Source organism: Taeniopygia guttata, chromosome 5 (assembly GCF_048771995.1).
Source record: "Taeniopygia guttata chromosome 5, bTaeGut7.mat, whole genome shotgun sequence".
Lineage (NCBI taxonomy): Eukaryota > Metazoa > Chordata > Aves > Passeriformes > Estrildidae > Taeniopygia > Taeniopygia guttata.
In genome coordinates, this window is record NC_133030.1 from 21860444 (window position 1) to 21885994 (window position 25551).

The 25551-nt window shown below is 41.5% G+C and overlaps 2 protein-coding genes across 5 annotated transcripts in view; one reads left to right on the forward strand and one right to left on the reverse strand.

Moving 5' to 3' along the window:
• PAMR1 (peptidase domain containing associated with muscle regeneration 1) overlaps positions 1–1546 on the reverse strand; it is a 54765-nt gene extending 53219 nt beyond the window's left edge. For both annotated transcript variants that reach the window (XM_002199633.7, XM_030274101.4), the window contains exon 1: positions 1438–1546. In XM_002199633.7, the coding sequence (XP_002199669.5) occupies positions 1438–1510 (73 nt within the window). In that variant the 5' untranslated portion in view covers positions 1511–1546. The remainder of the gene's footprint in view (positions 1–1437) is intronic.
• The window catches only part of LOC115495495 (uncharacterized), a 31802-nt gene extending 11196 nt beyond the window's left edge, over positions 1–20606 (forward strand). The window contains exon 3 of one of the 3 annotated variants that reach the window (XR_003960722.4): positions 11096–12439. Coding sequence is in view for 2 of the 3 variants with exons in the window: in XM_072929867.1 (XP_072785968.1) it covers positions 1333–1375 (43 nt within the window). In the remaining variant the exon portion in view is untranslated. Of the gene's footprint in view, positions 1–1332; positions 1471–11095; positions 12440–19717 lie in introns of those variants that run through there. The other 2 variants (XM_072929868.1, XM_072929867.1) reach the window with 2 other exon arrangements.
• The last annotated feature ends 4945 nt before the right edge of the window (positions 20607–25551 follow it).

Genomic DNA, 25551 nt, shown 5'->3' on the forward strand with positions numbered 1-25551 from the left:
TGTTGTCCTTCCTCCTGCCTCCCCTTGTCACTGCTGCCTTGGGGACTCACTGCTTGATTACTCTGCAGACCAGATTCTTGCCACGACAGAGATGTGCTGCCCCTGCAGCAGGAGGGGTTTAAGCCCAACCAGCTGCCTGACAGCCACAGCCGGTGCCCAGGAATGCTCTGCCATTGGCAGGGCTACTTCTGTGCCACTCCAGCACACGACACATGCCATGGAGCCACCTTGCCTGGCCAGTGTGCAAGGTGGCACGTGTCTGAGGGACAGGCCACTGCAGGGACAAGTCAGTGCGTGTGACACAGAGGTGGGGAGAAGCTCTCTGTGCTTGTGACCCAGGGGGAGCTTTGGCAGGAGCCCAGCCTCCCAGGATGGCTGCAGGTGCTGCTGGCCAGCCTGGTGGGCAGATGACCCTGGTCATCACCTCATCCCTGTGTCGTGAGGGCTTGGCAGGGGAGAGCACTGCAGAGGCAAACTCTGCTGCAACCCCTGCTGAGGGGGGCTCTGAAGCACCATGCTTGACACCAGTTCTTTACAGTCATTGAGATCTGAGTGCCTGCAGATCTGACAGCTCCCCTGGTAAGAGGAGTCAGCAGTGCTGAAATATGCAGCAGCTTCAAGAGTGGGTGACTTGAGGGCACCTCACCTCCCAGTCCTTAGGGCTGCAGCTCCCAAGAAAGCAGCCCACGATGCTGACAGCTGGCTGCTGCAAGCAGGTCTGGACACCTCCAGGTGTAAACAGCCCAGGTTCGTGGCCATAACTACAGCAAATTTGCACTCAACAATAACTGCTTTTTGCTCAACCTTATCAAGATAATACTTGCTGGTTCAGCAGAAACTGGGATGGGGCTTGACTATAAAAAAGATCGTTCTGCTTTAACAAGGCTTTCCCTTCGAGAGAATAATATTGGAAGAGCTAAATCCCAGCTTGGAAACAATGTGTGGGTTTTGTTTTCTTTTTTTTCCTTCACTTTTTTCTCCCTTGCGTTCATTCTTGGTGTTGGGGCTGGAGAGGAAAAACTCTGTCTTGCCAAACTAAACAAATTACGCTTTACAATTCAGAGACTTAAATGCCTCTTTTTATCATCATTTCCGTAGCACTGAGTGTTGAGAAAATAAAAAGAGTAATAAGAAAAGTGATTGCATACATTTTTCTTAATGGCCATTGGCAAACAAATTCAGCCAGTTGTTTCTCTTTAAGGCTATTAAGTTTGCCTGAAAATCATTCCTGAGTAAAATACACACACACACGCACACACATGCTCTCCATGCTGACAAGAAAAAAAGTACATAAAGCAGAGCCCCTTCTTTCTGCTATTGCTGTCCCTGCAGACCTCTGCTTCCCATGACAGCGCATGAGATCAAACCCCTCTGACCACGCTGAAGGGAAGGGGCTCATTCGACCATGCCGGGAACACACACGCTCTCTTACAGTACCTCTTGGCAAGCAGGAGATGAGCAGGAGCTGGAGAAGAGTGAGTCCTACAAGTGTCCAGGGTGCTCGCTCCATACTGCCCAGGCCAGTGCAGCGGTGTGACTGCTCGGGAAGGGAAAGCAGGCAAACAGCTTTTACCGGGACCTCACCAGCTCCAGGCTGCGAGGGATCTCGGATTTCAGACCTCAGCACGCTCCCATCCTCACCAGAGGGGAACTACCTTCAAGAGACTTCTCAGGCGTCCAGAAGCACACGTCACCCCAAACCTCTCCAACTGCTGCCTTAACCCTTTCTGGACTCTGGCAACAGATCCCTTTTGTGATGGCTTTATTGGCTCAGTGCTCAGAGCAGAGATAGCAGCTTTCCTTATGTAAAGAAAGATGTTTTAAAGCGGGGAGAAAGAGGAATGCTGATATGTCTCTGTATGAGCCATCCCGGTTCTGCGGGTGAGCTGAAGTTATGGACACCTCCAGAAGGAGGCACTTTGTCCTTGCTCCCCTTGGGCTTGTGGGGGCTGATGCATCCCCGGGGGTGGCAAGGCTGGGTGTGGGATGGGTGCAGAGAGGGATTCCTGTCCCACACTCCTGCAATTGGGCAGCCTGGCCAAGTGACGTGGTTCACTTCACAATGTGCTTAAAATAGCTGTGCATTTTTATGATGGGGCAGATGAATGAATGAGGCTCAGTAAAAGTTCACTCCACAGTGGATGGAAACCACAACACACAAAAGGAATCACTTGGCATACGTGTGCTTGTGCTAGTCAAAACCTTTTTAGTGTCCATTTCTGCCAGGAAATGCAATTTTGGCAAAATTGAAATGTTTTGTCGGAACATGTTGATATTGAGGAAATCTTTAATCCAAACAAATGAGACCATTTAGATTAGATATTATCTTTGTGTCATATTCTGTTTTGCCTTTTCTATTAGCACATGCTACTGACTTTTTCTCTGGTCTTCAACCCATATTTCATAGCAGCATACTTAATTTCCTCTAAAATTTTTCTTGAACAATTTTTTAATACTTTCTAAAGGATGTTTTTTACCTCTGAATCAAACTTTCTCAATTTGATTTCTATAGCAAGATTTCAAAATTTATATATATTATGAGGGGGGAAAATTGAAAAATTGGCATTTGCTTTGGAGTAGGAAATCAAGTAACCAAAAAAGCTTTAACAAATACCTACAGTTTGGAAAACCCAGGCATGTTGAGCAGAGCCAAAAATGTGAGAGGCATTGCCAATGGAAGCCTTGAGTAGTTCAGTGCAGTGCAAAATCCCCTACACCTTCAGGTGGTCTTTCATGAGGTGAATTCCTTTAACCAGACATCTCTCTAGTTTAGGCTTGTCTGTGAGTCAACCTCTTTTTACACTGTGAATGGTCTTTTCAGGGTTTGTGCACCTTCCATATATATATTTTTTTTTTTTTTCCCAAATCTTTAACACTACCGTTGGGAATACCAATAGAAGAAGACCAGAGATAGGTGCCAAGATTTTATGGCACATAATCCTTGCTGAGTTAGCCTGGCTGTTGCCCTGGATGCTTTGTAGCCCAGGAGGAGGTCACCAAAGCTCTCCAAGTCTCACTGGGCCTTATTATAGCTCAGTTACTACTTTCTCCTGGAGTCCTTTGTGGACATCTCTTGCCCCAGGACCCTGAAACTCTGCCTTGGTGGTCCCTTGCTCCTTCTGATCATTCATACATATGCTCTAAACTCCTTCCTAATTCCAGCTTTGGGCTCCTCTAACAAGCCATTTCTGCCCAGTGGCAGGAGGAAAAAACTGAGGATAAAAATGAAGCCCCCAGGAGCAGATGAAAACACTGAAAATGGGAAGCTCTTACATCTTCACAAAGAAACACTAAGCTATTTTAAAGCCTGTGTAATCATGATTAGTTTGTTTCCTAGACATACTTTCCAATAAGCAATTAAATTATTTAAGCTAGTAAGACCTTTTTGGACTGCAAGTTGACTTACAGATGTCTGAGGCTTAGATGTCTCTGAGGGGGACTGCTCATGGGGATGTAAGCCAAAATCTGGGTTTGGTGTGTAAAGTGAATGGAAATCACAGCACTGAGTGAGGCTGGACACAGGGAAGCAGAGTTTTAAAGACAGACACAGAAGATTTAATACTTGGTTTCATAAAGGCCAGAACCACTGGGGAAAATATGCCCACAAGGGCCACAGCTATTCATTTGGATCAATTCCTGTGGTGAGACATTCAACATGCTAGAAAAGGAATAGATGAAGTTGTGTCTGCAGGAATCAGCTCTGCAGGGACACCTATTTTAGGGTGGAAAAGTGGCCCTTGTGTACTAAGGAGGTGTGAACTAAAGGGTTAACTGGTAGATTTATGACTTTTTTTTTCCTTTTTTGGTCTCTGAGAGAATGTAATTATGCCACCAGAAGATACAGCCACACTCAACATGACACTGTAAGCTAAGCATACAGTGCTTAGCTTAGCTCGGCACCTTGCAAAATCAGTTTAGTTGGTGGATCCACTGCCTCCTTAGAGAATGGTTTCAGCAGCCAAACAAGGGAATTCAGTCATGAGCCCACAAGTTTGCACATGGCCTATTTACATGGGCTGTCTGTTGGGATGTAGCTTTAGTCCCAGGAATGACTATAGGCAACTTACACAGTGCTCCTGAATGCCTTTCTTGCATTCCTATTAAGAGGCAGGGACCAAACCATGCACAGTGCACCAGCCAAATATTTCAGGTTGTATGTAATCCCTCATGAAAGAAAGCTAAAAGCTCTTAACCATGTGTCTGTGCTGCTGAGGAATCTCACTGTAGCATTTGGCTTCGATGCTGTATCTGCCTTACCATTGAATGTACAGATTTGGAAAGTACATTCCACTGAAATTGAATTGTAAAAGGGAGTGCTGCAAAAACTGATAGAGTTATTGTAAATAACTTCCAAGTACCTAGCAAGCATTTCAATCTAGAGTAAAGCAAGACCTTTAATAATTAATAATTAACCACTGAGTGAATAATTAAGGTGCAATTAATAGCACTAGCTCCCGTTTCTAATAATTTGCCATGAAATCTGAAAAACAGTGTGTGGTCCAACCTGCAAAAAAAGAAAGAATGCCATTATTTTATACTGGGGAAAAATGATATGCAGGGATATGAGCTGAGGCACATATCCTGAAAAACGGTGGCAGGTCCAGAGTGGAACACTGAAACTTCATCCCATTTGATACTTGTAGCTCTGGACTGTCCTGCTTGAGAGGACCCAGTGAAGAATAATTAAGGATGGATATATAGTTCTGAAGAAATTCAGTTTGGACTTGAAATAAAAAATATTGCTTTTCAGTCTTTAAAATGTTAGTGAACTTTTTAGTTCCCCCCCAGTCTCTTGTTTCTGTTACTGGAATATTGCCAGAAAAATTTGCTTTTGTGACTTCTGTCCCAAATATTCCTGATCATCATCCAAAGCTCCAGAGGTTCTGCTAGGAGGAAATCTGTGATTTTCAATGTTATTCACTTCTGCTACTATGGAATAGATGCCTTCACAAGACCTCCTTCTTACAAGAACATTTGGAGCCCATTTCTTTTTTACAGGCAATATTCCCATTTAAATAGAGGAGTTTTCTGACAAAAAAAAAAAAAAAAGGTTGAATCATCTGGACTCAAACATGCTCCCAAGAAGATTGTTGGAATTAGGTCTTGAACTTTAGTGACTGCCCAATAATACCCATGCCACTCAAAAAATATATGCAGAAACCACTGGAAAGACATCATAAAAGAAAATGGACCCATTGAGAGGTTGGAAAGGATATGTATCTCAGGCGGAAATGAAGTTCAGATGAAACTCAGATCTGGCACTTCAGAAATAACAGCAAGAGAGGTTAATGAAAGATTAGCACTAATATTTTGCTTCTCCCTTCAAAACATTGTTGTCCAATAGGGAGGATCCTTTTAGGGGAGAGATTATAAAGTGTTTGTCTTTAAAATAAAGCTTCTAAACTAAATTCCAGACCTTACTGGTATATCTGAGGAACATTTTATAAATTCCTAGGATTATCAAGAATATATTTTGCCCTTTGGGCTTCAAGTTCTGCTGAACATGTACAATACAAATATCCAGTGTTATGAATTACATTGGAGTTGTGGCAGCCTACCCACACAGGCACCTACAGATAAGGGCCTTTTGTCTGGCTTTTTCTAGCCTGAGCTCTGCAAAATATTCCCATCTCTCTGTGGGGTGTTAATCTTATGACTGAAGCATTACAGTCCAGGAGAGCTAACTGGGTGTGAATAGAAGTGGCCAAAGAGGTAGGAGCTGCAGTGCCGGCACAAAATACAGCCCTTGACCTAATGGGACGTCTAAAGAAAACGATAATGCTTTGTTAGGAAGCATTTGTATTTGATAATGTATTTGTTAGAAATATTTTATCAAGAAAATTGAAACAGTTTAAAGTTCACAATTCCAAATATACTTCTGGACAGATCAGCAGCAAAATATGGTCAGAAAAATATGACTGCTTAATGGCACCTACCAAGAAATATGCTTTTATTCAGTTATTATTACATGTCTTTGTCGGGATGGTTTTTTCAGTGATCCTTCTGTGTTTCACTTTTGTATGCAGTCTATGATAATCTTCACCATAGCAACGTGCTTGAAATTAAAACTAGCCAGTAGTCAATCCTACTTAGCAATCAGACAGACACTGATATTATTGTCTAAGGGGATAATAAAAATGGGCTGTAATTATTTATTTCCCTGTGTGGAAATTTAACAGCTTATAGATTCAGTCATTCTTGTGATACACATTTTTGGTTTGAAGGTTATCAAATAAGGCTTTCTAGGTTAATGAATACAACTTTTAGTCTGTATAGCAAATTCAAACTGATCACCAAACATCAGAGACACAGAATATTAGGAATTGTTTTGATTTTATTAGGTTGGACTTATATTTTATGGTCTTGGGTGAATGAGAATTTATGTAAATCAGGATGGAAACCAAGAAAAAAAAGTAAGGTTTTGGGACAGAAACCTAACCATGTTCCACCAAGAAGGCCAACTGCGGCATAAGGTCCAATCGGATGAATGTATGCATGAAACAAAGGTCAGAAAAATGCATGTGGGACACAGCTGGGGGAAGGTCAGCTTTTCATAAGTGCTCAATATCTGATTTTTCAAATGGTTAATGTAGAAGTATAGCAGTTCTGGAAGTACACTTCACAAATTGTAACTGTGTTGTGGCTAGGTGATGGAGATAATGGAGTGATGTAGGACTTGTCTAACAAATTAGGAGCTTCGTCTGAAGTACTGCTTTTTTTGTCATCTCCTTTTCTCCCTTCATTGATTCTCATAAAAACTGAAATTGAGGCTTACTTTTTCTGTCCCTGTAGGTAAAATTTGCCAAAATGTCCTTAGGAAGGTTCTGTGAAAACATCTATCTGGGAATAACAGTGAAATTCCAATAACAAGGAGTAACAAAACCATTCACCCTTTATGCAGTTGTTTTACATGTCCTACAAGTAAATAATCATGAAATGTACAATAACACACCATTTATTTTCCTGATGCAACTTTTGGGAGTTCTGCTGTTCATCATTGTACATCATCTTACACTAATCAGTTTTTAGGTTTTTTGTACTTCTCTCTTGGTTGACTTGACAGACCTTGACAAAGAGGGAGAGACTGAAATAAGATGACAAAGATGATAAAAAGAAATATATATAATGAGTCAGAAAGAAAGAACAAGATTACTCCGACTAATAGATGAAGTGACTGAGATCTTTCAGACCAGCAGTCTGTTCTGAGAACAGTTGGACAAAGTCACCAGGGGAATGCAAAATTTGATCTCATGTTATAAAAATATATACTGCTCAAAATCCCAGACCAAGGTGTAGTCATGTCATAAATTTTTATTAAAAAAAAAAGTCTTCACCCTTTTCAGCTACTGCAAAACCAAGTGCTGAGAAGCAAGTTGCTGAAAAATATCATTTTACCCACTTTTTCTGTCCCTATCAAGCACTGATGTGCCAAGTTGACAGTCCTGATTGTCCTGCTCCCATGTAGTTATCCTCAATGTCATCCTTGTCATCTTTGAACTCCGGTGTGCCCAACCACAACTGCTGTTTCATTTAAAAACTTTTTTAAATTTCCTAAAAAATTTTTAAAATTATTTTTAGGCAGTGATATTGGGATATGAATTGGATCATACATTGTTAAATACTGTCTCTCAGTATTTAACCTGTGCATAATTCTGAAGCACAAATCCCATCCACTGCCCTTGCATAATTCTTAGGGGAAAAATTGATTTGCATCAAAATCACCAACGGTGGCACTTTTCAGGAATGCATCCTCAGCAAGTATAGCATATGTTTGTGTCACAAAATCCTCCTCTGTGTATTGAGTACCACAGAAAAATGCATCTTGGCATAATTCTGCTACTTACATAGCTATATAAACTGGGGAGGTTTAGAAACCTTATAAGCTGTTACTCAGGCAAAAATGCCCTGTATACAAAAAGTGTGAACTAAAGAATTTATTCAAGTTAATAGAAGACCTTGTGTAGCTCATAAGATGTCTGTTTAAAATATCCATGAAGATACTACACAGTGATCACAATGGTATTTTAAGCTCTGACCTAGTAAAGATTAAGCATGTGTCTAACTTTGGTTACATCAGTAGTCTCATTGAGTTCAGTGGGTCTAAATGACTCTTTTAAGTTTTTGAAGCCTAAAAGTACCAGTGGATAGCCATAACTGAAACTGGGAGAAGTGACAATGCCAAGGTGACATGGAAAGTCTTCTGCCTAAATCCTGGGGTGGCTGGGCTTCCCTCACCTGCAGAGATGTGAGGCATTGCTATCAGTACTGCAGTTGCTGCCCTTGGCCCTCATTTTGCAGTGTGCTGCCTGTTTTGTACAAGAAATAAAAATAAATAGATTCCATCAGAGCTGATTTCTCTCTGGGATAACCACCAGACTATCACCAGAACCCTGCTTCAAAGACACTAGAAGAGTGACAGGAATTCTAATTTCTAAATCCTTCAGCATACATTGTTAATAAGTGTATCAGAGTTTTTAGCAAGTATTTTTGTAGAAGACTCCAGGATTAGAGATCAACACTGCTGGTTCACTTTAAAGATTAAAAAAAATCAGTTGAAACAAAAAGTAAAAGATTTTTTCCACAGCTTTATTGCTCCCCTTGGCTCTTAGCATTCACTGGTGTGCAAGCTGACAGAGAGGGTATTGATTTTTACTACTTTGAACATTTCTTCCTAGAATAGGAGCAATAAAAAGGACTAGAAAATAAATAATAGCAATTCTTGTTTTCTCCAGCAGGGCTTTGATCTTACAAGTTTGAGCAGTAAAATAAAGGAATAGTCTATTCCATTGCACTCTGTCCTGCTTGAAAATCCACCTTTCTCCATCTTTGTTATTATTTCTCTATCTTGAAGCCACGGGAGTATGTGCCTCATGGCAGCACAGGTTGAAGTTTCCTGTATGACACCTTCACAAACTCCTATTGCACAAGAGCACAAAAAAAAAAAAAAAAAAAAACTTTCAAGAAAAGAAAAAGCCTATACAGAAAAATCTACTTCAAGTAGTTTTAACTGCTAAGGTCCAGAAGGACCTTAGAAGGGCCAGTCTTGGATCCAGTAGAGAATTTTTAGTTTCTGCTGCAAGATTATTGACTATTGTGAGGGGCTTATTCCCGTCTATTTGGTTCTGTCCATAATGCCATTGTTTGTATTCAGACACTGTTTTCTATGTGAAGAATCTCTTGGCCATTTACATTTGGTTTAGATTTCTTTTCATGTATTTTTAATCTAAGGAAAACGTGATCCAAAGCCAGGCAGATTGTGTTGGTCACTCTTCATGAAGCACAATATTGTCTGCTTCTGCAAAGTGCATGTGCCAGAAGGGTGGCTGGATCTGGCCTTTGGCGCCAGCCCTGCTCTGCTGTTCTAGCAGAGTAAAGCTTCTTTACATGTTTTATGATTTTATCAAGCAAAATAAGCCACATAGGCCTCATTGTAAACCAAAAATTGGAACAATAGGTAAGATGACTATGAAAGAGATCTGCATATTCTCAGCTATCTGGAGTATATTTGGTATTATCCTCTTCCTCCCTGTGATCATAACTAAGATGGACCACTACTTTCTTTAAGAGCTTTTATCTTTGAAGTATGACTTATCAGCTGCAAAAAGAAGAAGAAAACATAAATCAAAATGCCTTAATAAACAGTACACAAAAATAAGTTGGTGAGACTTTTTTTTCCCTTGTGTGTAGGCACAGAGTAAAGATTTTAATCAGTTTAAGATTCTTTTATAAGGTCACAGTGCTCAGTGTGATTAACTAGATATGAAATTTGGCAGGCAATACATTCATAATATGATCTAATAATGTTTGGTAGTGTGGGGAGGGAAAGAAAGAAATTGGCTGAGAGAAGATTGCTTAAAAGTTGGCAACCTTGCAAATACTGTGCATTCTCTATGGAAATCTCATCAGAATGATGAGCCAGACATCTTTTCCAAGCTTGTGCAGAAATTTTCCTTTCAAAATATTTGTGCCTGAGAGATAATGGATGACTTCTATTACTGGATGGCTCCTGCAGTGCACTTTCAGGACTAACCTGAAGTATCCCCTGCTATTTCATTATTGGACCACAAACTGCTTTGCCAAAAGTCTCACTCCTCAATCCTTCCCTTTTTTTTTCAGGCCTAGGGCTCATAGATCTGCTGGAATATTGTCACATAAATACAGCCAGGCCAGACAAGATTAAGTACCCTCTTTGTATAGCATTCTGCCTCCAGAAATGAGCAGATAATTCCTTATTATTTCAACAGATAAAACCAGTAAACTCATTGGGATAACCTTTCTAGCTCACAGTTCTATCTTGTTCTCTACTAATAAAGGCCAACGCAGCTCCTGAAGTGTTTTTGGTTTAGTAATTATGCTTCTTACCTCTTGCTCTCTCTTTCTATATGTTTAATTCCTCTTTAGAATGTGTTAAGGTTTTGCTCCCAGAAGTTTGTGGTGGAACTGATCGATTATCTAATTTACTTTATACCAAGAAAAAATTATCTAGTCAGGTTTGAACTTCCTACATTCTTTTTCATTAAATTACCCTTTGGTTCCCAAAAAAACAAGACAAACAGTTAAACCATACCTCTCTAATATTATCTTGACTCACCAGGTTGGTATTTTTTGTTAAGAAAAGGCTCACCAGCTTTTTAATTGCCACCAAGAGACAAGTTTAGTATTCTTTACCCTGCTTCTCCTCTTTTCCTCTCCATCCTTTAGTTCCACAATATCCATTTGAAATGCAGTGATTGGGATGAGGTGAGCATCCCACAGGGGTCATTCCATTGATTAGATCAAAGCAATGCATCACTCTCTTGATCCTGTTCTTCTCTGTCCACACTTGCTGGTGTGCTGGAATGCAGCTGCCACTGTAGCCACCACCTCTTTGAGCAGGATCCAGCAGGGTCCAGCTCATTTGCCTGTTCTTTCTTCCCATCTCTCTGACAGTTTTGACCCATAAACTTTGTTTCTGAGCCATGTTGGTTTAAATTTATTTCTGTCCTTCTATAAGGCACCTCAGAAGAGGCTGCAGGGATGTCTGAGCCATGACAACCACCCATCCTCTACTCACTGCTTTACTCTCCTGCAAATTCATTGTTTTTTTGTCTTGCAGTGCCCCTTACTATTCTGAGCCCAGAGGTCCTCCCAGCACCAGCACAGCTGCCACTGTCCTCATCTGCTGCAGCCTCAGATGGTCCCTGCTGAACTTCTGTTTTCACATATGCAGTTCCATTATTTATGATGTGGATCTCCCATACAGCCCTATTGGTATGAGCAATCATTGTGAACATCACCTACTTTTACCACAGAAATCTTTAATCTTTTTTTTTTTTTTTTAATATGTCTTCATGCCCTTTTTTTTTAATATGTCTTCATGCCATCCCCATAGGCTCAAATATGCAGGCACTAGGTCCCATTGTAACGTCAGTATCAAGTGTCTGAAATTCTTGCACCAAAAATATTGCTTACGTTACAAATGAGAAATAATAGCACTTGTGTCAGTAAAGAATGATTCATCATTCTGTAAGGCTTTGGCAATGTGACAAAGGGAAAATATTCAGGAAAAGAGAATATTTTCCCAGTGTTGGTAAAATGTTCAATAAAATAAATATGATTTCCCTAGAGATCACGGGCAACGAACATCTAATTTCAGCCTTTACAGGAAAGTGTCACTGTTTCTTTTATTCTTTCTAACTCCACAGAATAAGGGATGTATTTATAAAAGATTAATATCGAGATAGTGGGTTTCCCAGGAAAGATATTTACCATTGCTACACTTTCTTTTGACTCTTCATAAATGTACACATGCTCTCAGTATTATTTGCCAGATAGTTATTTGGTGCAGCCTTGGGCACACACTATTCATAGAATAATGGAATCATAGAATCATAGCATCACAGTATATGCTGAGTTAGGAAACAAAAAGCAAAGGATAAGGAAAAGAAACCAACAGCTAATCCCTTATGCCAGAAATGACCACACTTCTGGAGACATCTGAAAACTTTTTAAACTTCACATTTGATAGGCCAGTTTAAACCAGATTATGATCTTGATATGATATTCCAGTCCATCTCCATTGAAGAAAGCATTTCAGGACCCATTCAATGTCGAACATCCTTAGGAAGATAAGCATCTCTCTGAGAGGTTTCTTGACTGTGTATGCTCCACCACAGGATGGGTTTGCCTGCTTTTGGTGCAGCTGCCCAAACCAGCCAGCCACAAGAGTAGGAGCCTCTCCTTCTGGCATTTCTGCCTGGAGGGTGTTTAAGATAATATTGTTACTCTGTGACAGAGAAAGTAAAACCTTTGGATGCAAAACCTTGTGAAATACAGTGATTTACTTAAATAAAGGCAAACATAAAAAAGAAAAGTAGTGAACAAAGTAGAAAAAATGTATCTTAGTTATCTTTGACAGATATTTGAATTGAGCAATAAATGAAATTTACTTTGTTCTTCAGTAATGGTGTTTTTCTCTCCCTCTCTTTTTTCTTCATTAAAATATGGGTTGTTTGACTTTCCCTGCAGTGCACCAGGTGTTATTTCCCATTCTTCTCTGACCACTTGCCCATGAACTGTGCTTCCTTTAATATCCTCTCACAGCCATAAATATGTATAACTTTGCATTTGTGACCTTACACTGGACCCCACACATCACAGTAATTGTGCATTAACAAATGTGCTTGATGATAGCATCTCTGTGAGATAACCCCACACGTATCCTGACTGAAACAAGACACAAAAAGGAATTAAACACTTCATGGCAATTGAAGATTTAGCATTGTTGACTGTGAATATCTTTCTTAACATACTCAAGTAAGTATCCTACTGTCACACCTCATAGCAATAATGAAAGCTTTCTCACAGCTCTGAGCAAGGAGATGATGACTATATATCATTTTTTACTGGAGGGGCTGAGACAGATGGGCTGACAGATTAAGCTCACAAGTGTATTTGTCAACATGGTCCAAAATTAGATGCTTAGACAATTTTTTTTGTTTGTTTCTTCTTTTGTTTACTTTTAAACTGTTGTTTCTTGTAAAAGCACCAGAGCAGACTCCCACTGGCTTCCATTACTGCTGTCAGTGATCATCCTTCTGGTGGTCAAATCTTTGGATGCCAAGTGAGGAATCCTGAAAAACCAAATTCAAACAGGTGAAAAGTTTAGCTTAAGAAACCCAGATGAAGTGTTTGGGTTTTCTGTGCCACTCTTTAACAGAACTGTGGATTAAATCTGCTGGATTCTGCCTGTTAGAGCAGAAGGTATCCTCTCTTTCTTGTATTCCATGATTTAATTCTCCACAATACTGCCAATTTCTGCAGGCTGTAAGGCAGATGTCTGACCACTTCCTACTCTTGCTTAAACACCAGAAGGCAACATTTTACAAATCTCTCTCCCTTTGTGTCATTGTGTGCAAGATAAGCAAAGCAGTTGGTAAAAATGCTTGTTTGGATGATGCGCCTTTGTTCAGGACTTTCAGTGCTCCCAGGAAACCCTGCTGTCTGAGCAATGCTGTTTTGTTTTTATTCCATTATTTTAAACATTCTGAGACATTTCAAGCCCAGAATGAGCTGCAAGGTCGGCTTCTTAAGGCTGAGGGTGAGACACACAGCTGGGCTGCCTGTGACTTGGTGACTCCGCAGCCAGAAAGTTCTGCCTTGACTGAGGCACCTTGCTGAGATATAAGGAGAAGCAGAAAGGAGAAATGGCAAAAGAAAGTGCAGGGTGAGTCTGTGCTGTCCTTGTTCCTTTCAGAGACAAATAAGAAAAGGCTTGAAAAGTGGGACATTTTCTCCCTCCTGAAAAACCTCCATGCTTTTCTTGTTTTTAACCTTTCAAGCATCAGAAAGGTCAAGACTTATCAGAACTGCTTTTCCTTGTGGAAATGCAAGGATATCTGTGTTACTGGCTGTATAGAGCAGACTGAGATTAGTCTTCAGAAAACTGATATTTTTTTCCTCCAGCTGTCTATAGTAGTGTTGCATTAAACATGTACTAACAAAAGCCAGAATTTTAAACAGTCAAGGTATAATTTACTTTCTCTCTAAGTTATTTGTGCCATACCTTTATCATAGATATCATAATCCTATTAGTTCTTAAGCTGTCCAAAGGGTTTATCAGGAAAAAGAGTAGAGAAAAATGTGAATTTTTCATGTGCAATGTATCTGCTGAAAGCTTCTCTGAGAATATTTGTAAAATGAAAACACTCTCAGGCTTTCTTTATAGATAGAAGAATGCAAAGCAAAGACATGGGTTCATCTCCAAGAGCTGGGAAAAGCTGTGGTTAGGTCACCATGGAGGTATTTTAAATGTGTGTAGACAAGGTTCTTCAGGACATGGCTTAGTGGTGGAGTTGTCAGTAGTAGGTTTATCTTGGACTTGATATTTTACAAGCTAAATGAGCCTATAATTCTAAGAGTTTTCTGATTTCTCCTGCTCTGGGTCTGTAGGCTGCTTTCCATGTGCAGGAGGCACACAGCTGACGTAGTGAAAACCAAAAGCCTTTCAGCCTTCAAAAGGTGTTCATCTGAACAATAATACCTCTGATCCCACTGTTATTTCAAAAATCTTGGGTTCTACTTCCATGCAAAATGTACCAGGGCTGCCTCAGGGAATAGTGCCACAGGGATCACCAGTGCTCCTTGAGCAGCACTGAACCAGGGTTTATCACAGACAGAAGCTGTTCAAGTGTGCACAAAACAGGCAGTGGGTGACGGGGAAACACTGCACTGGGTTGTCCTCTAAAAGCTGCTCTAGCACGAGAGCCCTGGTTCTGAGCAAAGCTGTGTGAAACGTGCTCAGCTAAAATACAACCTTGCATAGGATGAGTGTTACACACTTGAGAACTTTGGTCAAAAAGGATCCCTTTGTCTGGAAGGTACCTGGCCTCAGTTCTGAGGAAATTTGTAAGTAATAATGAAAAACTGCTTTTTTTTCTTATTTTCTTTTTTTTTTTTTTGGTTGGTTTTTGTTTGTTTTGTTTTTTTTTTACTTGAACATTGCTGAAGCTGAGGGAAGAGAAATCCACTGAGACAGAAGCCAAATAAAAAGGTTGTCGTTATTCTCATTTACTCTTTTACCCTCTCCTCATGATGCCGTGCCAGGACACACACTGAAAAGTTTACTGGGTCCTTGAATGAAGGAACACAAATCTCTTTCTGTACAATGAAAGCATGTATATTTCAGTGTGACACCAGGGAGAGATACTCAACAATGATGTCTTTTGTACAAATGAGAGGCTTTATTCAAGAGGAAGATAGCTGTGATGCTGATAAAAATAATAATTTGTAATTTCAATATGATGTTTTTCCTCCAAAAGACCTCACAAAGAAGGGCATTCTTATCCTGTCATTATATCAAAAGGGAACTTTTACAACAAGTAATGGAGGAGCTAGTCTAAGATCAATTGGTAGATCGTGGGAGAGAAATAACCACTGTCCTGTTCCTGTCCCACATGTTTAGCCTGCTCTGGGAAACATGCTGAAGGTAAGAGTTGCTTCCTCCATCTGATCTTCTGAGGGAGGAATTAACACTCATGAAACTTCATCTTCTCCCTCTACTGCTGCTGCCACTCTTCATCCCCTCTTGCCAGCTTGGCATGTTTTCTCCAAATCCTGAGCAGCCTGGCCACAGACCCAGCATCACTGAAGAGGCAGGTTTGCTGTGGCTGTCACGGCTTTGCTACAGGGCAGTCAGTGCTCTGAGCAGTGAGCTGCACAAACCTCTTGCACACACACACACAGGCACAGCTCACACCACACACACTGCAGCTCCCAGCAGCCTTGGTGTGTGGGAGTAGCCTGTCCTGTCCTCAGAACAGCAGATGTCCAGGCCATATGTCTCCTCTTTAAGAATCCTCTCAGCCTGGGACAGTCTTACAGCAAAGGCCTTGTGGTAAGGGCAAGGGCAGTGGGGAAATGCAATATCACCTTACAGGAGAAAATTCCAGTCTGGGAAAGAAATGCTCAGAGCAGCTGAATAAGAAACAGATATGTAGTCACTTGCCTGAGATTCAGGTGTTATTGCCATTGAATTCTGAGAAGCAGTCTTATGATGTAATTTTTTAAAATTAAAAAACAGTTAAACCTGATCCATTTTTTATAAGGAAATATGTCTTTTTCACAAAGATGACTTCCAACTTATTGTACAGACATCATTAGGACACAGCAGCTACAGGAGCCTGGAAATCCAGGTGCTGAGCTTTGCAGTGCGATGTGCTGCAAGGGAACAGCCTGGCAATACTTTACACAACGAGTTCACCCAGTGATTATATGGAAGTAGCTTCCCCAGATGAAGCCTCATTATGGCAGATGCTGTGCATGCACATGGAGAGAATCCTTTCCCAGATAGGTTATGGTCTCTCTAACATAGACACTTCAGAGCTTGAGGCGTAATGAAAGGGGATGTGTTGTCAAGGATCTCAAGGGAGTTTGTGGCAGAAGTGCAAACACAATAAATTCAGATCTGCTGAGCTAAAGCCTGTGTCCCGACTTCAAAAGCCCCTGCCTTTCACTGAGCAATTTCATACTACTTTCTTCTTGTCTCTCCTCTCCAGATGTTTACTGGAAACTACTGTGGCATGGTGGTTAGAGGTTCAGATCCACAAAGGAAATAAAAGAAACAAGAGAAACCTCCTTTGGGCTACTCTGGATAGAACTCAGGAGGTTTATGTATGGAAAATAGCTGTTTGCCAGGGATTTAGGGGTTGAAGGGAGACCTGTGAAGTGTCGTCACTAGGGCCAGGATAAATGGAACAAACCCCAGCACATCCTGAACAGATACATCATTTTCAACAGAGTTGTCAATTAGCACAGAGCAAGTCAGATGTCACTGGAGAAAAATCTCTGCTCTTCAGGGAAGGGAGGAATCTCTCCGTGACTCAAGAGCAGATGGTTTGGCAGCATCAGCACAGTCAGCTCCTAGCACTGGATTAACAAATTACAGAGAGGTATGCTCCCTCCTTTGTGTTTACAGCACATGACTGGAAAGAGGGCTCAGGAAAAAAGGATAATGTGAAAAGAACTCACATGTAATGTCAGCTGAGTGGCCAGAAAGGATTCTCATGAAAGCCAGCAGCCTGCAGCAGGATGCTGCCTGCCTCCCTCTAGCAGATACACATTTCTGTTGGGCATGGGACCCTACATTCTCACTCAAGATAAAACACAGCATTATGAAATGCTGATATTTCCCTCTCTCTAACTCTCAGTGCTTAAATTAATGCTGAGCCTGTGTCTTTAAGCCCCGTTTGTTTCTTCTCTTGTTGCCATAGCGTTTAGTGTTTCCATGTTTGAGATTTCCTTTTTTTTTTCCTTCCAGACATTACTCCATCAGCACAATTCCAGACCTGGGATTCCAGCCACTTTGGGCTAAAGGGAAACTCATTTTTGTTGCTATAAAAATATCAAGCCATGTAAATGCCTGTGGCTCAGATTTAGGTCCTGTGTCTAGGAATAGCACAGGGTGAATAAGAGAAGTGAGGAAGGAGCAAACATCTCTGTGCATCTCCTCTCATTTCTCTAGTTCTACCTGTCCTTTCAAGGACAGGCAGAGGAAGAGACCTTTGCCATCCTCTGGCATAGTAGCAATCCTTATGCTTTTGTCTGGGTGATTTTTATGATGCTTGCCTCTTATTGTCTATCTGAAAAATAGAAGTAGTGAATGGATATTTTATTGCCTTAGTAAAGTGTCTGCTGGTACAGGGATGGAAGATATGAGCTAAGCACAAAGTACCAGTAACATTAAGCTATTTCTTACAGCATCATTAGCACTGCTTTCTGCAAAACATTGCTGTTGACTCACCCTGGCAAACAAATTATTTAGGCTGTACAATGTGTCAATCTGTTACAGTGCACTACAGGTTGAAAGAATAAGATAAAGTACTCTGAGGAATAAAGCCTTAAGTTTTAAGTAGCTCTAAATAACTGCTACAGCTAATTATTAACATTATACATTTTACTAAATTGCATTCAAATAAGAAAAAAAATCTTATTATTTCAGTAGCTTAATTAGCTACTGTATTATGTCATATTTTAATATATTAGGAGCAGCAGTACATGCTAGCCATGTATTGAGAAGTTATATTAAAAATGCAGATCATTTTAGAAATGGGGAAAATTAAATTGGAAATTTTTTTGTTTGTTTGTTTTGGGTTTTTTGCAAACAAAACATTTTATACAGTGCTTTTTCTAATTTTAACACTTTTTTCATTCAAATTCTATTTTTGACCCTCATGAATTTCAAGGAGAAGAAAATTTAATCTCAGTCCTGGGACTTTTTATGAGATTAAAATAAGAAGTGTGGTGCCAAATGCAAACAATTTTCCTGATTTCTACCCATTTGTGGTTCTTTGTGGTTTTAGATGAATATTTCCTGAATACTCATGGGTTATGTTGCTCAGGGAAAACCCCTGAGAGAAAGGAATTTCAATAAAGAGCTTGTTGGCCATACTATGGTGATTTATTTTTATTACCACTTCTTGAAGCAGTGTCTTTTTGTGTTTTTCCTTTCTTTTTTTAACTTCATACATGAAAGAATGTTTCTGGCAAAGGGGAAACTAGTAAAATCCTCAGGGTGAAAGTGTCTCATTTGGGCTGTCTTGAGAGTCCAAAAGAAAAGAGGGCTAACAATAGAAGCAAGGCTGAGAAGTTGGGTAAGTCGTGGTTAGGGAAGCAAAAAATGTTGATCATCTGGGGGAATTCCCAAGCCTCACTGCCAGAACAGTGTGCAACAGCGCAGGAACTTGTTGCTGCAGCAGTGAAGATCCACTGCTCTGAAAAAGCACAGGCAAAAGTTCTGGCTCCCCTGTGGAGTCTCTTCCCAGAGGCTGATAAGGCTGGCACAGCACAAAGCAGCTCTGAAGCAGAGCAGGAATTATAGGTCCATTTGTTAGGCAGCCCAGACAAATGAATGGTGGACAATACCTGACCTTTACAAAGGGTCTCTAGCTGGGATTTCTGTTATCTCAACATTTCCCATCCTCTCTAGCTTTGCTAGGATCCACAGTGAAGCCAATTAAGCTATCAACCAGAAGCACAAGTAGCTAGTAAGGACCAACAGGTAAGGTGATCTGGATCTTTTCCTTTTCCAGGTTCCCTGGCTATCAGAGAATGTGCACATTTCTGGCCAAGTCAAATTACAGTCTGCAGTAAAAACCAAGAGGGATGTAAAAACATTTGCAAAATCAAGATGTACATTCAAGCAATATTGTCTGATGCTGCACAGCAGAAGTGCAATTGTGAAAATCAAACCATGGCTTGGGAGGGGAAAAGCTGCATCTAAAATCCTAATGAGGATTTGAAAAGATCCTAAAGACGATCCTAAATAAAGATACATACAGGAAGATTCTCACAAAGGTTAGAGATGTACAACCACATATGGAAACTGTGCATTGGAAATCCCGAGCTCAAGCTTCTTATTAGTACAAGGCTGACTTGCCCCTGGTAGGGGCAGGGGGCAGCCGTGGATTCATCTTCTCTTTCCTGAGCTCCCTTCTCTACATGACAAGCTAAAAATGATTTTTTGTTCCTACCTCCTTGCCAGCAAGCCTAATTGCTCAGCTAATTGCCCCCTCACCAGCCAAGTTAATACACAAGCTAAATTCAATGTTTGAATTTCCACCAAAAGAAATATTTTGGAAATTTAATAGCACAGCTGTTCTACTAAGGCTGCTGGAAGGGAACTCTTACCAACTTTTCTGGAGCAAAGATTGATTTCATCTTCTGCTGTTTTATTTTAAAGGTCCAGATCCAGATGATGTCATCTTTTTGCCAATTACACTCCTGTGTCAGCTGCATCCAGTCAGCTGCATCCAAGAATAGAGAATGTCAAAGGCTCTGAGCTCCAAGAAATGTCTCAGCTGGTACTTGATTCCCCTTGTTTTCTGATCATCTTGCATGTGTGCACAGAAGGCTTTTGCTATTTCATCTCAAATCTGACATCCCAATTTGCAGAGCTCTCATCATGAGGGCTGATTTTGATTGTGTGGTTTAGACTTCCCCGCTCACAGTAATAGCCACAAACACAAATGTCCAGCCCACAGCTGGACAAACACATCGTGCAATGGGTGAGCAGCTGGCTCACAGGGTGGGCACAAAGAGTTACAGGAATGGGGTGACATCAGATGGTCGCCTGTCACCAGTGGGGTTCCACAGGGCTCCATCCTCAGTCCTGTGCTCTTCGATATCTTCATAAATTATTTGGATGCAGGATTTCTTCATCCAAGGTTGTGAAAAAGTCTCATAGAGACAAGTTTTGAGAGAGCTGAGCTGTTTACTGCTATGTTGGCATTCACCATCAAGCCCTACTAAAAACAGCAAACCATGGAATAACTTGCATTTCAGTAGAGATTGCTGGTGATCCACTGTCAGCATCTAAAAAACTTTTGACATTTCAGAGCATTTGACCATGAGCAGATTCAACTTTGATGTTTGAAGATAATAAAGCAAGTATGATGGTGTTGCACATCAAATATTGTTTTGTTTCTCAGGCAGAATTCATAACATGAGCTCATCTGAGCATGTTACAGCTGTAGTCTAAATCAGAGCCTGAGCATCATCCTTACATTGCATATTTAACTTAGTAAATATTGTGCTTTCTTTGGTTTTGGCAGCAGGAGGCAGGAAGTTCTCAAAGTCCTTGTGTGGGCTCCTGAGTGCTGTAGCTCCTGATGAGAGGATATACAGAAGGAAGGTCCAAGGTCTTTATACAGGCTTTGTCCTTGTCCTTTGTACTAGCAGGCAGAGAGAGAGCACCAAAAGTAATTTGAGATAATTGCTTCAGGTTGCCTGTCCATACACTGGCATAACACAGCAGCACAGAGTGAGGAGGAGGCTCATGGTGATGCGACCCCTACAAAGCCAAATTGCCCCTTGTTGGTGCTTAATTTGAGAAACCTGTAAAAAGGCAGCAGAGAAATGCACTGTATTTCTTTACACTTAGTTCTTTTCCAGAATAATAGAACATCTGGTATAGACTTTGTGAAGGGGCCTGTAATGCCTGTATCTACTTCAGTGGTTTCAACATCCTAATGCCAAACTTAAAGACAATTTTAAGGTAAGGACTGGAAAGCAGGGTGGGACACAAGTGGATCCTGGTGATCTGAATAGAGGAGTGGAAACAGACCATGCAGTTTCTTGTCCAGCACAGGAACACCCGGTTCAACTCCTCCCTACCACCAACTTGCCACTTTTTGTGGGGTACATTACACTAAGCTCCATCTCTACTGCCACTCCATATCTGAGGAAGTTCAGATGTCTATTCAAATCTATCTCAAAGCTTAAAAAATATAATATATATATAAATGTATATATATACACTTTCTATATGATGCATTTGTTTGTTTGTGCTGTGTTCTCTAATCTCCCTGGTCTCTTTTCTTGTGACTAAGTTGAAAAACATCTCTGTGATGCCTAACAAAGAGCAGGAGGAAGAGAAGAGAGTTCACTTCAGTAACTCATGACTGTGTTTATTTTTCTCTTCTTTGAGGGATTTGTTTTATGACTCTCACTAAACTGTTTACAGAAAGTTCAACAGCTAGGCATAAAGTCACTCACAAGGAAACTGGGTGAAATTAAAACAAAAATGTTGGTCAGCTTCCCAGAGGAAAGAAGGTTTTTCTCTGTTATGTCTGTTCTGCTCTTCCTCTCCACCCACATACTGGAGAAGTTCAAATGGGATTAAAATGGGGAATTGGATACGGATGAAAACTGAAAGAACTGTAGCTGGTCTGGAAGATAGTAAAATTCATTTATCCCTCAAAACTTCTGGCTTTTTCCAGTCTTTAGTTTGAGATCAGTGAGAAGGACACAGACCTACATAAACCAGAAGTTATGTGAAATGACAGTGTATAGCAACAACAACAAAAAAATTCTGCATTGACTTTCTTGAATGTCCACCAGCAATTTCTAGGTCTCAAAGAGAACTCAAAGACCTCATTAGATATTATCAAGTAAGTTATCTTCAGAGCATCCCATTCTGCAAGAGGAGAAACTGGCTAGCTAAATGTCTCACCCGCTGTCACAGAGGGGAAATGCAAGGGCCAGCTGTAGAAGCAAACACCTGCATTTGCTGTCTTGCCAAGCTATTGAATGGAAGAAAGGTTAAAGGAGAGATTCCTGCTTTTGAAGTTCATTGCTCCTGATGAAAGACACACTTTGTTCAGCATGTGGTATGCACGACACAGAGCTTCTTACATTGCCCATAAATTGACTGCCAGGACTCCTGAACCTGCCTCAGGGTTCTGGAGCAGGACAAGCAGCACCTCTTTTCCCAGCGAGGTGGAGGCATACAGCCTAGCTACAGCAGAACTATAAATTATCTTTATCTTGCAGTTTTACAGCCCAAAGCTCCAGCCACTCAGCAGTATTACTCTTCCTGCTGCGCTGTTTAGTGGCAGCCACAGACTTTGCAGCTTCAAGAACCAAGTATTGCTTTGGGCCAGTTAAGCTATGCAGTAACTGAGAGGCTTTCCTGTTTGTAGGTAAACCAGATTTCATTTAATTAAAATACATTTTGATTCCAAAAAAAGCATCATGGTATTTTTAATAAATTTCATAAAATATAAAAAAGTTAATGGCACTTAGATATATAGGGCAGATTCAGTTCCTGAGTGTAGTCCTTAAAATTAGAAGGGTCCTTTCAGAATTGCTTTTGAATCACATGTAATAACTATTACTTGCTTCTGACCTTTTATTTATCCCCTGAGAGAATGCTACATAAATACCAGATAAGTAAATATATAATCAATAAGACATGCATTGAATGCTAATCAGGCTTAGAATTTTAAATGGGTCACACTAAGATGTAGAGGGTACATCAGGGAAAATTCTCAGTGTCACCAACCCTAATCACAGAAAAATCATGAGCTTGGAACTTCAAAACTGGGTCACCTTCATGACTCAGATGTATGCATGTGTGTGTCTTTTGATTTCTGCTTCATACCCTGTCAGAGTCCTGACAAGGAACATCTCCACTGCACAGTGAGCAGTGGTGTATGCATCACTGAAGCTGCAGAGACACAAACCCCTGAGTCCACTTGAGCCTTAATTCAGGCTAATCATGAAAGTGTGCTAAGAACTGTACCTGAGCTCCTGAGCTCAGACAGGGAGCATCATTAATGCAGCTAGACCACATCCAACCTAGCCTTGAACAATTCCAGGAATGGGCCAGCCACAGCTTGTTTGGGCAACCCCTTTCTGTGCCTCTCCACTCTCACAGTAAAGTATTTCTTCCTTTTTTCCAACCTAAACCTACCTGCCTTCAATTTAAAGCCATTTCCCCTTGTCCTATCAGTAGTAGTTGCAAAAAGTCCCTCTCCAGCTTCCTCGTAGACCCCCTTCAGCTACTGAAGGGCCTCAACAAGGTCACCCCAGTGCCTTCTCTTCTCCAGGCTGAACAATCCCAATTGTCTCAGCCTGTCTTCTTAATGGGAAATCTAATGATCTTCATGTGTCTCCTCAGGACTCTCTCCAACAGGTCCATGTCTTTACTGTGACGAAGACCCCAGAGCTGGACACGGCACTCAAGGGGGGTCTCATAGGAGTAGAGAGGCAGCATTACCTCCCTTGACCTGCTGGCCACGCTGCCTTTGATGCAGCCCAGGACATGATTGGCTTTCTGAGCTGAAAATGTCTTCTTACGTCCAGGGTCTCATCCACCAGCATGCCCAAGTCCTTCTTGGCAGGGCTACTCTCAATCTGTTCATCCCTAAGCCTGTGTTGATGTTGGGGGTTGCCCTGATCCAGGTGTAGCACCTTGTACTTGGCTTTGTTGAGCCTCATGAGGTTACCATTGGCCCAGTTCTTGTCCAGGTCCCTCTGGATACATCCCATCCCTCACTCATGTCAACTGCTCAGGTTTCAAGTGTAGCCAGGATGTCCCAGAGTCAGCAGCTGAGGGCCCTTATTAGGGCCCCATCTCTCTAACTTTGGTGTTTCATCCCACAGTTCTTACAGGGAAGCCTGGCATTATTCCTCTCCCTCAAAGACACTCCTCCTGCTTTGAGAGCACTGAATCCCACCTGATGCCAGTTGCTATGTGGGCTATCTCCCTGTCAGAACTCCAACATTTTGGTGGTGACACCAGCCCCAGAGCCATGTATTTCATAAACTGGGCCCATCTGTTTCTTCCAAAGTCACTGCTTGCAACTGGAGAAATAAGTGAGAAGATAATCTCTGCTCCATATTTCCTTATCTGTCCCAAGGCTCTGAAGTTTCTTTTGATCCCCCATTAACTGTGTTGTGACTTCATCAATCTATCACATGGAAGAGCAGTAAGAGATAGACTTTAGTCTTGTTTGAAGTCTGAAATTGTCAGTCAATAACTCGATCCCAACAGCAGGAATGTGTAGAACAGCTATTACAGCAGGTATTGCAGCCACAGTGCTTCCAGCAGAGACATCTGCTGGATAGAGTGAGGAGGAGTGGGTATCTCATCATCTGAGTCACTTAAAATTGGATAAAACAAAACCCTAGAGAATGTGGAAAAGGAAGAGCCCTTATGAGAGAAGAGGGAGCCTTGGTGTGGCCTTTTGCAAAAGACTGTACTGTCATGTGAGATGGGACTGTACCTGTCCCCCAGAGGTTGAGTTGCTCCCCCTGCGTGCCTGGAGGTTGTATCCTGTATCCTTCAGGATGCTGCAGGTGTTGGTGTGTACCCTGCCTGCTGCTGTACAGCCCCAACTGCCTGAGGGTCGGGCCAGGGATGCCCCTACGGACAAGCTCCAGGCTGCCCTGAATGCCTGGTGTGGGTAAGAGGCAGACAGAGCAGAGAAGCCCTGCACCATGCAGGCACAGTGTAAGAAGACTTCCTCTGGCAGGACCTGTGGGCCAAAGGAGAGAGACTGGGACACTGCTCTAAATTTCTTACTGCCTCACCTGACAGCTGCATGTGGGGGCAGAGGACATCTTCAAGGAGCGGAGAGGCTGGGGGAAGAGAAGCAAATGTCCAGGGAATTCTTTTGTCTGTGTCTTCTCCCTTCAGCACTCTTGGCAGCCGAAGAGGGTCCTCTGGCCTTGGAAAGAACCCAGCTGCCTGTCCAGGCAACACATCAGAGAGAAGCTATTAGGGGGCTGGAAACTCGGTTTTCTGTTTAAGCTGGTCCTTTTCTCTGCTTCACTTAGAGACAGCTGAACATCTGGCTTTCCACTGGCACAGCTGGGCTTTTACTAAGACTAATTAGAACAGTTTCCCTGGAAGTGGCAAAGCTGCAGTTTTTAGGACTTGCTGAAAGTTTTAAGAAATGTCCTGGGTGTATTTTTGCAGTAGAAGCTGAATGTTATAACCTTTTTTTTATAGTAACTCTACCTTTAGCTTGACATTATTTTTCTAGTCAAGTCTGGTCCACTTCAGTTTTTAACTTAAGCATCACAGAGCTAAGTGCCTGGAGAGCACATCAACGTGATGGTATTTTTAATAGTGATGGTATGTAACCCCTGGCACAGCTTACCAGAAGGTGATGGAGGCTCTCTATCTAAAGACAGTACCTTTCCAAACCATACATACTTCTACACATAAAATCTCATGGGTTTGCAGGAGGGGTCAGGAGGAAAGAAGGCCTGTGGGCTATTATCTAG